Genomic DNA, 12,174 nt, shown 5'->3' on the forward strand with positions numbered 1-12,174 from the left:
AATATTTCGATAATACAAATATAATTATCACTTTGATTATTAATTACTAATATATCATTTCTATTTATAATTGTACTAATATTATTGTAGTAAATATTATATATTATCAATTATTTCGTTGTTGTTTACGTTTAAAACAAAAATGTATGATATTAATATAATTATTTGAACACAGTAGTGAATTCTAGACTAATTAGATGTGCCCGAAATAATAAAAACCAGGTTAAATAGGTATTTCGAGTTGTAAACTTTCAGATAATAAATAACCTATTGTTGTAATTACCAAAGAGTATTTTTGTTAATGTATCAATATTTTATTAATATTTTAAATTGAATATGGGTTAGTTATGTGGAGCGATTGAAGTATTTTGAGGAAGAGTAAAAGAAATAGCATTATGGAAGTCACGAATTAATTTATTTCTACGTCACAACGTACAATAATTAAGTAGAAACGAATCAATTTAACAAAATAGATAAAATATAGATAAAGATATTACATATAAATATGATAAATAATTTATTTATAAATTTTATTAATTTTTTTTGATTTATAGGCCTCTTTCGTTGCCTTCATTTTCAAATTTTTTCGTACATTTTTATCAATTTTATTGACAATTTTTCCGTATTTTTTTGATTATTAAAAAATTTTTTCTTTTCGCAATTTTCTTTCGTTTTGTTTATTATTATTATTTTTTTGACGTCTTACTTCCATGAAAAGGGGATGCGTGTTATTCATCTAATGGGCGTAAGCTGTGAACAAAAAATATAATAAATTAAAAAAGATTCATTGTTAATATTTTAATTGAACAAAGAATATCAAAACATATATCTTTTTTTCAACTAAAAAAATATTATCTTATTCTTTTTTAACAAATGAATCAAAAAATAACCGATTATAAATTCGGTTTTATGTTTTTGTAAATAACATTCATGCATTTAAAAAACAATAAACAGTCTTATAGTGACAAATAAATATTAATTAATGACATATTCTTTCATTGGCTTAAAACACAGTCACATGTCAAATAGAAGCAGTAAGCAAAGCTCTAGATTGCACTACTTGTCCATTTCATATTTTTCTCTGGAATAAATAATTGTAAAAAAAAGTATTTAAAATAATTCGGACATGTTTGTACCGTTAATTGGCATTTTTTCGGCGCTGAATATGATTAAATAATTATCTAAGAGTTGTTTTTTCACAAAAGAAGGGTAGTATATTGATTTAAAAAATTGAAAAACATCAAAGAGTCTTGTATTTTTCAAATATAAATTGGATCTGGTTTTGTTTGTTCTCACCGTGTCACATTATCGGTAAATTGATGTCATAACGTATGTTAGAGACACAGAGGCTGATAAAAATAGTAACAAAGTGCCACAAATAGTCAATTGATACTAAAAAAAATTGTAAATTATATTAAGATATTTTTAATGTGTTTATATGAACTTATTTCATATGGTTTTTTATTATTGGGCTCATTATTTAGTATTTATTAACATTTATTATTGACACAAGGGCGAAAATAATGAAATTTAAAAGGGGCATTTGATCAATAATTTGCTCACTTTCGCTCTCAATAATTGTACCATGGGCTGGTAAAGTGATAGCGTGGAACGGGCTGAGAATAGTAATAGTAATTTTTCCCTGAAACATTATTTTGCAATAACTATAGTGTAAAATATTCTCGTTTACTCAATTTTTTTTTTTTTTTCTTTCGTTGAATAAAGTGTATATTGCTTATGCTGTCGGTTGCTTTACCGCACAAATAGCTACAAGACAAATTTTTTTTACAAGAAAATGGAAAAATAAATAGATAAAATAATTTCTTTTCAATTCATGCTTGAAATTGGGTTCTCAAAAATTATGAAAAAAAAAAATATTTACAGAGGAATAATAAATAAATATATATAGCCATGACACTGAATCGTGCTTTTTCTCTTTGCCTATAATATGAAAATACCGCGTTTTAAATCCTGTATTTCCGTTTATTCTCGTCAGCTTTACAAAATAGACACAAGAAGTGCATCGATCTTGTCTGTAAAAAAAGGAGATACTGTAATAGAATAAAGCAAATTGACACTTAATAGTGAATAGCCAATGGATTTTCAAATATTATTGACGTCGATTTCTTTCCATGAAATGATTGATTTGGAAATTTATTGAAAAATTGTTTTGTCGTCATGCCGAATTACATAACTAAAAAATTTTGAAAAATATTTAACTGTCAATTTAGTGTTTAGAATGATTTTTTTTTAAATAGACGTGAATTAGGGTCAGCTTCCTGAAAAGATATAATGCGATAGCTTATAAAATGAAGTTAAATGAATAATTAAAAGATGATTTAGTGGAACGGGAATAATATACAGCCTGAACGTACCAAAGGGCCTGAGGGGGTGTCGGCTCCACAAGTAATTACGTTTTACAGGACTGAGGTAGCTGTCTCTCAGATAGAAGGGGATGCTCCATTGAGCGTAGTTAGGAATATACGGTGCATAGCACGGATACCACCACGGATCTCTGGTGAAGGCGCTGATAGGCTTGGACGGTGAAGGTTCCAGAAGATCATAGAAAGCTTTCCTTCCTAGCATTGAAGGGTACGTGGTGAGTGGGTCGTCCAACAGCTTTCCTAAATTATCACCACGAGAACAAGAGTAAATAATGGGTCAGTATAATTGATTGTTGCGACCTTTCGTTAACCTCCAAATAGCAGAGAATTGTTGCTGAGTTTTTTTTTGGCGCGCTTTTTTTTTTATTTTTGTTAGGTTAGGCTACCAACCGTGTATATCAAACAGCGGTTTTGTAGAAAGTGCGGGTGACTTGTGACGAGATAAAAGGGGCGATGATGATGGATACAATCTATCGATGTCAGCCAATCGGTCCAAATGATCATTCCAGGCTTTGTCAGCGTCGAATGGTTTCGCTGCAGTTCATTCCATCAACCCAAGTAACAGGTCATTATAAATGAGGTAACCATAAAAAACAAACAAATACATTTATTATTAATTTTTAATTTGGTATTGCATTGTTGCAATTGGCACCTTCTTTTGACATTTTTCAGATCTATTTCCACTTACAAATATCTATCTTTGCATTTTTTTTTGGTTTGTAAATACCAATAGTTAGTTCTGTAATAATTAAGATGACTGGTAAATAAACTATTAATTCAGTCATTGGTTTTTTTAGTTCTCTATTATTTTTTTATACATGTATGATGATATATCTGATGCATTTTTGATTAATAATCGATTACAATTAATATGCAAAAGTTTATTTATTTATTTTTTTTTAATACTAACCTTCAAATATTATTTATATTTTAATAATAAAACTAAAGGGAGTGTATTTTAATAAAATAATAAAACATGCCATCTCCTGAAAAAGATAGAAATTTTACGGCTTCATTGGTCATTTGGTTAGTTACTCGAGTAAATAAGTTATCTTTTAGCAAAAATGAATTATGTTAGACAGTTTTTTTTCTTTACAATATTTAATTATATGCATATTTCACGGATTTAGTATTAAACTTGTTAGTCTATTTAATCTTTATTTTCATTCAACTAATTTCCAGCTTTTTCGGAAGATTAGGCGTTCACGAGTTTTTTTTTAAAATATATTTTTTCAAGTCTTTAATATTATTATTAATCAATAATATCAACAACAATTTTGTCACATCAATATAGATGCTTTATATATTTTATTTACTTCAACAACAATAAAAGAACATATTAACGCACGCACGCACTTATATACATTTAAAATAATTATTTTTTAAATAAATTTTGTTTTTTTATTTTTTTTGTATCATTGAAGAGATTTGTAAGTCGTTGATATTGGAAATAAATGTGTTTCAGAAGCTGTTGTTTAGCGCCAAGAGTAAGGTAGGAGTGAATTAGGAATATCATATCGTCGATTTCTCAAGCATTTTATGTTAAGCAAGGCTCCAGAAAGAGTGATTTCCCTATTTTTCCATTTCCTGACTATTTGTTGTTGTTTTAAGTTACTTAATTCAATAAGACGATGGAGATGTCGATATTTACCAGGGAAATCCGCTGAAAATAACGAGAATAAACGACAGTAGTCGTTATTTTAATGTTAACAACGTTGCATACAGAAACACATGATCTCCGATGAAAATGGAGTTTCATGATGACTGAAATTGACAACGACCAGTTGATGAATCTTTAGTGCCTCTGTGCACATTTTAATCACATTCAATGACGACGAAGAAGACTAAAGAAAGTGGATATTGTGCAAACTAAAGTGTGTGAAAATGATAACAGATTATGTTTAATTTTTGTATAACACACTTGGATTGACAAGATGTATATGCAAGTGTAAAGAAGCTACAAAGATATCTACTGAAAAGGAATGTAAATTTTTTATCCAAATATTATAAATTAATTAATTTTTCTATTTATGAAAAATGAAAAATTGATCTAAATGCGTGCGTGCGTCCGCTCGTGTGACGCTTGAATGATAAATTAAACGATGTAATACTTAAACATTTAATGACGTTCATTTAATCAAAAAATATAGACACAAAAATATTGAATAATTAGTTACTGTAATGGTTAAAAAATTTTTCTTTTCATACAATAATATTTTTTAACGACAAAAAAATTATTTCCTACTAAAATCATTACAATATTATTAATTACTGATTATTAATACGATGTTGATACAAAGGGATTACGATTTACATACCGAAAGATGAAAAATAATTTTAATTAATTTCTTTTAGGTGATTTTCAATATGAATATGTATTTATTGATATTTTTTTTCAGCTGCAGGAGGTAGTAATGCACTTTGCAGACATACAAGGTAGTAGGCAAGGCTCGCAGGCAGCAGAAAAGTTGATAGAGAAATGGATCATGATCTTACAATGATACGTTAAAGTTTCAAGAAAAAATTGCAGTGCCTTTTTTAAGTAAAAAAAAAAAAAGGAGAATCATTTCTTGATCTTCAACGCAAGGTAAATGACAAGACAGGAAAGAGTCTTTTTGTTTAATTATAGAAGATAACGTGCTTATGAAAAAAAAAAACCATCAGATGTTTGACTTGGTCATGAGTGAACAGTGATAGAAAAAAAGGTAAATTTTTATCACTTAATATCGACGACTTTCAAAGTATTTTTCACAGATTGTACTCCGGTCTTTTAGTACGTACCGGAGACGAAGCGCTCGACGGGTTTGTACTGATGAGGGTACAATTGTCTTGGTGAGTAGCCATAGATTTCCCGATGGACGGGTAAATACCTAAGTAAAAGAGAAGAAATCAAGATTTACAGGACTTTTTAAAACTGTTTTTTAGTGTTTTGACTTTCTTAAAGCCATTACCTGTAACCAGGAACATTGATGCGATCGGAAGCATGGACAGGGTTGTCAAAAATGGATTTTCCGTAAGGCCACGAAGAGGAATGGAGATCCGGGAAGGTGCTGAATATACTTCTGGGCCTGCGGGTATGCTCAGGAGCGCGCATGTCATCAGTACCTGGACCCAAAGTATTTTTTATGATCACCAACAACTATTGTAAGTCGGTTTTTTTTTTTCTTTCAACATTTCCGCTTTCAATGACAATACTTTGTATAAACTTTCTTTTTATATTGACAAAGAAATTTTATCGTCATTGTTGGCACGCTTTTTTACTATCTTTCTTAAAATCAAAAGTGGCATTTCCGGTGTTTCTTTCAGTGATTGAAATCATCCTTGTAAGAGCAGTGACTTTTGAATGTTTTTTTGTTTACGACAATGGTGATGATATTTACTATCTTTTACAATTATAAGAAATAATCAACTTAATACATAATTTATTAATATTACTGATGAAAAATAAAATAATAATAATTTCTATCTAGATCAATCTTGTCAGATTTGACTGTCTTTTTAGTTTAATTCAGTAATGATCAAATAAATTTTATATTAATTGGTCTGTTCAGAGACACTTGAACTACTTTGAACTGTTAAATTTCACTGATGCTACAGTTATGTCAAAGAGTAATTATCACTGCAAGACAACGAATCTTCATTTTGATTTTAAGAAAGGTTGATATTTTTTTATATAAAAAAGAATAATTTTAAAAATACTTACCCTTCAAAGCACGAACGTAACTTTGCCAGAATCTAGCTTTTCGCGTAATTGGCTCATTGCGGCCAATCATGGCGAGATTGCTTTTAAATCTTGCATCCATACTGTCAAATTCCTATGTTATTCTCGTTATAATCGATGCCACAATGTAGCTTAGCTACTACTTCTATCGTCCTCTTGCTCGTTCGCTAAAATCAAACGCAATAATATGGATATAATTTAAAAAAAGTCTATCTTTGATGTTTGAATTAAAATAGATTAAAAAATTAAATGATTTCATGTGACGCAAGAGACCCGGATTTCGCGATGGTATATATTTAGTTTCATGATGCAGCCCAGCCCCAGTCTTAGGGCCATTTTTAGATTCCCCTTGTACTACTATTCCGTGTGGTACGTTTGGAAAACAGGTGGACTGAAGAGAACTTAGCTCTTCCTTTCTCTCATCTACTCTCGGCTACCACAGTTGACTTTGACCGATTTATACCATCCAACCCCACAGTTGACAATGACCCAATAATTCCTCTCGCGTTTATCTCGACTTCGATCCACGCGACACGGTTGATTGATTGATGGATTTGATGATCAGGCGAATCATCAGTTTAGAGTCTCTCAGGATGAGTCAGTTTTCATGTTATTTTATTCATGCAAAATTTTAATTGCTAGAAAATTATAATTAGAAAATGAAATGTGTATTAATAGAAATGTTGATTTAGTTCTGTGGTGAGTAAACAGGAAATTCATCTAGCTATTAAAACTAAATTGACATTGGAATTCAGAGGATATGGCTTGGCATTTTGTTTAAAGGAGTATAAGCTTGTTTTAGTCAGCCAGGATATGATCTTTATAAAATCAACAGCCTTTTCTAATTACAAACAATTTCAATCAATACAAATACTCATTATAATAATAATTATCTTTGTTTAAAAGATAAACAATGTTTTTTTTCTTTAAGGTTTGTGGAATAAAAGCGCAAAAAAAATTTATCATAAACATTTATAAAGTTTTTTTATTCACAAATTATTCTAATAATTTATTTTTTTTTTTTTTTGAATTAAACTAGTATTATTAAAAAATTTACTAATTTAAAAAAAGTAATTAGCAAAACTTTCTAAACATTAATATCTTTCAGTAGTAAAGATCAACATTAAGTCATCCACATTTGATTATTGATATACAAATAATTTTCTTACCATAAAAATATGCAAAATTTTCTTTGTATAAAACGAAATTTGAGTATAAGAGTTATAGTAAAGGGTAAAATGAATAAAAGTGAGCACACAGTAGCTCAGACCTTAGCGGGTTTGGCTCCTCGAAGAGGCTATTATTAGTACCAGTATAAATATCAGATGTGGAGTTACATAAGAACTAAAAATGTGTGCGTGCCAATTTATTAGGATAAACGATTCCAACAGGCCACTCGAATCATTTTGATTACATCGGTATCTTTTGGTCTACATATCAACGATAAGTAAAACAAGCTTAGGAGATGTCTGCACACATATTTTGTGGTATTATTCATTCAGTGGCTTTGTATATTAATGCATCCAACAGCTTACAATCTAAAAGTGTTACTAATAATGAGGTTAATATGTCATTGAGTATTTTAAGGTTATCAAGGCGTTTTATAGGTCGCATTTTTGATTCAGGTAAATAAAAAGCAATGATAAAGCAGAAGATTATTAGTTATTTATATAAAAATAGGTATTAATATTTTATTTATTTACAAAACAACAATAATTATTAATTGTCAAACAAATTGTTAAATCTGTAGAGGGAATAAAAAAATTCCTAATTACGAGATGTTTGTTTAAGTCTTCAATATGTTCAATTAATTATTCACAATCACAACAGGTTGTTTTTCTTCGTTTAATTGCAATGACAGCAGTAATGTTGATGACGACGTTGGAGAACAAACATACAGGAATATTCAATTAAATATGAAAATAATTTATTTCGTGTTTAAATCCGCACAGATTTATTTATTAAATTCTCCACTGATCTAAAAATCGATCGAATAATTTTTCTATTCAACTCGAGAATTGTAATTTGAAATTTTCTTTACAAAAACAATGTAAGATTGAAGTGAGTTTTGATGAAACATATCAATTACCTAATTTTCGGATGACCGTTCGGATCGAGGTTTGGATCTTACACTGGGCGTCAGCTGCCAAAAATGCAGACTAGTATATCAGCGGTGTGCAAGAAAAAGCGCCACCAAACGGTAAAATTAGCAACTAATATGCTCGACATTTATGGCAACTCTCCCTTCTACCCCTTTGATCATCTTTAGGGATTTAGAAATAATATAAATAAAAATACAGCAGTAAACTTCAACGTCTGTCCAACAAAACTGACGTCATTATGTTTTTATTCTTTTTTTTATTTTAATTTTTTCTTATTTTTGTCATTATCGTCTTCTCTTTGACCTCGACGACACCCACGTTGTCCTATACTCGTGTCAAGTTATTCCCGGATTGCCGTTGATATTACGGGAAAATACACTAAACATCTTTCTGACGTACAGTGGAATCTACTACGTGTATCATACGACTCATTTAGAAATTACGTTTTCATACCATTCATTTCATTCTTTCTGCTATTTTTGATGATATAATTCATATGAGATGGTTATTTTATACTATTTTATTTTTATATTTTTTGCACAAAAATATTCTTTTCTATTGAATAATCTTTATTTATTTACTTGCAGGTGTTTGGAAGTAATCACATCTAAGGTAATATAGTATTCTGTCGCCAAAATATTTTGGATTGCTATTTTTACAATTTCGTCGACGACTATTTACTCGGCCGGGATACGATACAAGCATTATATTATATGTATCACCATCTTATTTATACATATTTTCAATTCGGCCACGGCCATCAAGCAAAAAAAATTCAGAGAGAGAGCGTGAAAAAGAAAGAGAGATGAAAATGACTTAATCGAAAAACATTTTAGAGGTTAAATTTATTAGATATTTTAATCTTGTAACTTGTCTGTTCGACATACATCATATTTAGTAATATGATGATCATCAGGCTAAAGTTGTTAAACGTATGCAGATTAAAAGATTAAAACAATTGGCAAGTAGTATTGTATGTTTAACTTTAGGATGATGAGTGATTGACCTCATCATCGTTTTGTTTACCTTGAAGCTCGTGATCCAAGACCATCACAGGCCTTGTGACTTGAGATATTTACGACAAATTTTTCCTTCTAACCTTCGAGCCAGTAGTGTTAGATCTTTATCATTTTTTTCTTCACTACTCATGTTATTAATATACTATATTTGTTGATGACATGTTGGCCTATTTAATTTTACATAGAGGTTATTATTGATGACGGTGTAGAAATTCATTAAGATAATTATGAGCTAAAAATATTAAAAAATAAGTCATCGTTGCAACAAAGTCTCTCACGTTCGTGTAACAGTTTTTAGCTGTAGCTGAATCACTATTATATAGTGGTATAACATAACGTCTTGTTGATTTATTCATTCATTAATCACTATAATGATTTTTCTAGCTAATGAATGTAGTAATAAATATATTTCTATATAAAATGAAACATCGTACGCTTATGCATACAAATATAAGAATAGTAAAGTGATAGAACAAATAGAATCACGCGTCGAAATTGATATGGCTTATTTAGTTTTTAGTAGTAAAGACCATTCTAAGTTGGTGATCCCAAGTAAATTGAAAGTTATGAGTTTTCCAGAGGACTTGTATCGACGATTGGGGTGCAGACGAGCGAGTACATGTAGGGTGCGCAGGAGCAAAGAAAAAAGGGTAGCGGTTGGTGGAGACGACATCCAACGATTGTGAGGGAGACTCCTCCGAGGATATTTCTACACTCCGCCATTCTTCTTCGTTGTTAAGTGGGGTATGAGGTGAGAAAGGATCTCCAGCGTCTTTTTATAGCAGCTCTTTAAGACTCTCATTCAATTTAACAGTCACTACGATCACTAGCAATAGCTTAAGAAAATATTTTCTAACATGATTTTGGAATGGTTTTAGTATATAAGGTATTGTTATAGGCATGCTGCTTGCTTGACTTAAATCCGAGAATACTTTATTTATTTATTTAGGATGAAATGATTGTTGTTAGGAAGTGAAGAATCAGAGGAAATTGACGGCGGTTGGTCGTGAAGTTGGATCAGTAGAGCTTCAAGGTGTTGGTATGATGAGTAAAGACCATCAAAGATTTTGACCAGCTAAATAGTGTACACCTGGTCGCGGGTGCACGCACCCTAAGAGCCATAAACAAGAATTTGTCAGGCCTCCTGCAAGGTCCTACCGCTGCAGGCGACTTTACATTCGCTTTCTTCATCACACATATATTCTCTTGACTCTATAGATAAAACTTCTGGTGACTGATTTTCTAAATTTCACGCCCATTAAGCATTGTGTTTGTTAGGAGCTTCGTATTGACCGGAACAGAAGTGGTGACTCGTGGTATAAATTCCTTTATAGATGCTACTGGTTCTATTCAATCATTTTCATGTATTTTTCCTTTTACTTTCTCATATATTATGAATTTAAGATTCATTGTATGGGTTATACGATTCACAAATTATATGATGAATCTTGATATTTCCTTTTTCACTTTAACATATTCCTAATTTGTCACCTTATTTGAATATTCCATTTTTCATTTCTTGATAGGCTAAATGAAATTGTGGGAACTCTATTTGTATGAAGAAATTTTCCTAAAGTGTTTGTGGAATAAATAATGATCTTATAATCTTATTTTGGAGCATAAAGTTTTATTTTGGAACTTTGGAATTTTCTAAACTGAAAAAATTTGTATATTAAATGGCAGAACAAGGATTTGGCTTATTTGAGGTAAAATATTTTCAACTGATAAATAAATATTATAATAATAAACATTTATATATTTACTTTTTTAATATTCTGAATCTTCTTTTAGGTATCCAAAAACAAAAGCTGCTACAACAATTTTCTGTTTGATTACCAATGTGACAATGCAATCAATGTGCCAGTCATACTTTACACTGAACAAAGAAATACACATCTTCTATTGTTTTAAACATTTCCAATTTGAAATTAAATTATTCTCTTGTCCAACAAAGTTTATAAAGACTTTGGATTGATTATTAGTTAGAACAAGAAAAAACCATAGCAAGAGCCATGATATATAAGAAATAATGAATATGAGATGTAGCTACTGCGTGGACATTAATCCAAGGCTAAAGTCTTCCATACTCACGCGTGTCATTCGCATGTTAATAGGGCCTGAGGGATAGTAAGGGATTTATTAGAACGCCTGGCGCGAATCTAATATCAGAGGCAACACGTCAGCGCTTGTGCAAAGCTCAAGGGCTCAAAGCCTTATACACGCTCAGGCTTTTCGTGGGTCGGTGGATCTTTCGCCCCCAACTATGACAAGTATATTAAGGCGCGCGTTTATATCAATTAGGCGCGACATTTAAGGGAAACGCTTACGTTAAGGGGAATAAGGTGATACGACTGCAAAGTATGAGGTAGGGTGGTGAGCACCCTCTTGCCTTCGCCTTGCCCTTTGCCCCCTGCTGCTTTGACTTAACCGCTGATTTTATAACTACGGCCACGTGTTCTTCAATGCTTATGTAGTCAATTATTTATCCTACTCATGTAAGACGAAATTTTCAACCTCAAATATAATATACGTTGGTTTTTCTCTACCAATATATTGTCCAAAACGATTCATTTTTTTCTTTTTATGTATCGGTACAAATAGATAGAAGAGAATATGCCGCAACGGAAGCAAGTGACACGCCTATTTAGCGCCTATTTAGCGCCCTACCAGCCGTCACTCTTAAATGGATTTGAACGACAAACTTTCGCAACGGCTTCCAAAAGTCACTTTCGGCTTTTTTTTTCTATACATTACGTTTCAACTTTTTACTTCATTTTATTTTTTATTTTTTTTTAATTTAATAGTCTTTCCAATTATTTATAACACGCGATTTACTTTACAATTTTTACTTGCTTAGCTAACAAAAAAAATTCTTTTTGGAGTAAAATTTAATTGAAAAAATTATTTAAATAATTTCTTTAGAAATATGATAATGAAATTATTAGAAT

The 12,174-nt window shown here is 30.6% G+C and overlaps 1 protein-coding gene and 1 long non-coding RNA gene across 9 annotated transcripts; one reads left to right on the forward strand and one right to left on the reverse strand.

Moving 5' to 3' along the window:
* Nucleotides 1-633: 633 nt before the first annotated feature.
* On the reverse strand, nucleotides 634-8,330 carry Mf (myofilin). Of its 8 annotated transcripts, XR_004690207.1 has the most exons (9): nucleotides 8,195-8,330; nucleotides 6,088-6,272; nucleotides 5,336-5,489; nucleotides 5,166-5,254; nucleotides 2,775-2,918; nucleotides 2,376-2,624; nucleotides 1,959-2,033; nucleotides 1,564-1,642; nucleotides 634-750 (listed from the first exon to the last, which is right to left on the reverse strand). XR_004690207.1 is itself a non-coding variant. In XM_035081638.1 (8 exons), the coding sequence occupies exons 2-7, from the start codon at nucleotides 6,185-6,187 to the stop codon at nucleotides 1,572-1,574; spliced, it is 807 nt and encodes a 268-aa protein (XP_034937529.1). In that variant the 5' UTR covers nucleotides 6,188-6,272; nucleotides 8,195-8,330; the 3' UTR covers nucleotides 634-750; nucleotides 1,564-1,571. The 8 variants fall into 8 exon arrangements, 7 of the variants coding, with proteins under 7 accessions (XP_034937529.1, XP_034937532.1, XP_034937531.1 ...); XM_035081638.1 differs by lacking the exon at nucleotides 1,959-2,033; XM_035081640.1 differs by lacking the exon at nucleotides 1,564-1,642 and having other exon boundaries at nucleotides 635-750.
* A 464-nt stretch (nucleotides 8,331-8,794) lies between these two features.
* Nucleotides 8,795-10,501, forward strand: LOC118065981 (uncharacterized). Its single transcript, XR_004690208.1, has 3 exons — nucleotides 8,795-8,819; nucleotides 9,806-9,977; nucleotides 10,196-10,501. It is a non-coding gene; the product is annotated as an uncharacterized lncRNA (long non-coding RNA).
* The last annotated feature ends 1,673 nt before the right edge of the window (nucleotides 10,502-12,174 follow it).

The sequence above is a fragment of the Chelonus insularis genome, unplaced genomic scaffold (assembly GCF_013357705.1).
Source record: "Chelonus insularis isolate UGA/USDA-ARS -01 unplaced genomic scaffold, ASM1335770v1 contig_324_pilon, whole genome shotgun sequence".
Lineage (NCBI taxonomy): Eukaryota > Metazoa > Arthropoda > Insecta > Hymenoptera > Braconidae > Chelonus > Chelonus insularis.